The sequence below is a fragment of the Rhea americana genome, unplaced genomic scaffold, assembly GCF_003343005.1.
Source record: "Rhea americana isolate MKP2758 unplaced genomic scaffold, rheAme1 scaffold_7, whole genome shotgun sequence".
NCBI classification, from domain to species: domain Eukaryota; kingdom Metazoa; phylum Chordata; class Aves; order Rheiformes; family Rheidae; genus Rhea; species Rhea americana.
In genome coordinates this window covers 7,268,345-7,269,975 of record NW_028186867.1, presented here as the reverse complement: position 1 = coordinate 7,269,975, position 1,631 = coordinate 7,268,345, and the positions used below count along the sequence as shown (strand labels likewise).

Genomic DNA, 1,631 nt, shown 5'->3' with positions numbered 1-1,631 from the left:
CAGTGGGGAGCCGCGGGACGGGGGCGCCTTCGCCTCCCTCCGCCGGCGCCGCGGCCGAGCAGGGCCCCGTCCTGGCGCCGCACGCCGCTGCGGCAGGGCCGGGAGAGCTTCCCACGTGGTCGGGGAGACGATGAGGGGGGAAAGTACGTGGCTTTGCCCTGCGTTCCCCCCCCCTTCTTGAGCAGCCCTTCGAGGCCTGGCCTTTCCCCGCAGAAATCACCCCTAGGAGCGGGGGRCATTTCTCCCCGGAGCAGCTGGAGCGCGGCAATGCTGTGCAGGGGAAGCGGCCAGCCACACACACGGCACAGACCGACCACATGCTCTCCCGAGCCCGCGGAGCCACGGCTGTCCCCGCGGCAGCACGCAGCCCCTCAGTGGGGAGTCGCGAGTGGGAAGCTAGGACAAGGGCAGAGGAATTCAGGCCCGCTTCCATCCACCCCCTCGCTTGTCACTTCCTTTTTTTTTGCTCAATTAATCGGGGAATCGATTTCCCCAGCCCAAAGTGACCCTCTGCCATGCTCTCCTTTCCAGAGACACGTGGAGCTGACAGATTAATTGTATTGATTTTTAAAAGACATATTTGGACCAAAATAATTAAATACATAAATAAACTCTCCCCATACCCCTCCCCAAACCTACCCGGAGCTGAAATCTCTCAGTCAACCCAAGGTGTTTGTATAGGTCTAGAAAGCTCCAAAGCAAACATCAACCTGGTATATAAGGGTCCCGTGGTCAAAGAGTTTTTAGCAAGGTATAAACAAACATCCCTGGAAAAAAAAAAACTATTTAGCACTTGTTGGCGCCCGCGCATTGGGCAGCATTTTTTTTTTTTTTTTTTTTTTTTTTTTTTTTTAATACGAGAAGGATTAAGTATGTCTCTGTGTCTCTGGTTTAAGTGCGGAGCGGAGATTTACTGCGCCCCCGGCAGTGAGCGCCGGCTGCGCGCGAGGGGTTACACGCGGGGGGCTGCACTAACAAGCTCCCCTTTCAGCCGCCCAGCGCCGAGCCCCTTCTCGCACCCGCTCGCCTCCGCTGCCGGGGGAAGGCGGCGGCGGCGCCCCGGGCTGGGGGGAGGCGCCGCCTGAGGCGAGCGCCGGGGCGGAGGGAGCCGGGCCGCGGCTGCAGCGGTGGGGGTGGAGGGAGCCTGGCCGCCCTGACGCCGTGTCTCTGCCGCCCGCCGCGCAGGTCCAGGCGCAGCTGCAGCTGGAGGGCGTCGCCCACGCGCACCCGCACCTGCACCCGCACCTGGCGGCCCACGCGCCCTACCTGATGTTCCCGCCGCCGCCCTTCGGGCTGCCCATCGCCTCCCTGGCGGAGTCCGCCTCCGCCGCCGCCGTGGTGGCCGCCGCCGCCAAGAGCAACAGCAAGAACTCCAGCATCGCCGACCTGCGGCTCAAGGCCAGGAAGCACGCCGAGGCCCTGGGGCTCTGACACGCTTCGGCCGCCCCCCGCCCGCGTGCCTGCGCCGCGCGTGGGCTGCGTGCGTGAGGCCCCCGCGGACTGTCGCGCGCTCTGCTCTGCCCTGTCTCCGCGCACCGCCTCCACGCCCCGGCTCCGGCGCCCCGGCCGCAGGGAGAGCAGCGGGGCGCTCCGCGCCGGCCGGTTTCCTTTCTCGTGTGTGTTTTTTTTTT

At 64.5% G+C, this 1,631-nt stretch overlaps 1 protein-coding gene across 1 annotated transcript in view; it reads left to right on the top strand.

Moving 5' to 3' along the window:
• SHOX (SHOX homeobox) overlaps positions 1-1,616 on the top strand; it is a 14,452-nt gene extending 12,836 nt beyond the window's left edge. The window contains exon 6 of the mRNA XM_085321599.1: positions 1,186-1,616. Within this exon, the coding sequence (XP_085177725.1) occupies positions 1,186-1,431 (246 nt within the window). The 3' untranslated portion in view covers positions 1,432-1,616. The remainder of the gene's footprint in view (positions 1-1,185) is intronic.
• Positions 1,617-1,631: the final 15 nt, after the last annotated feature.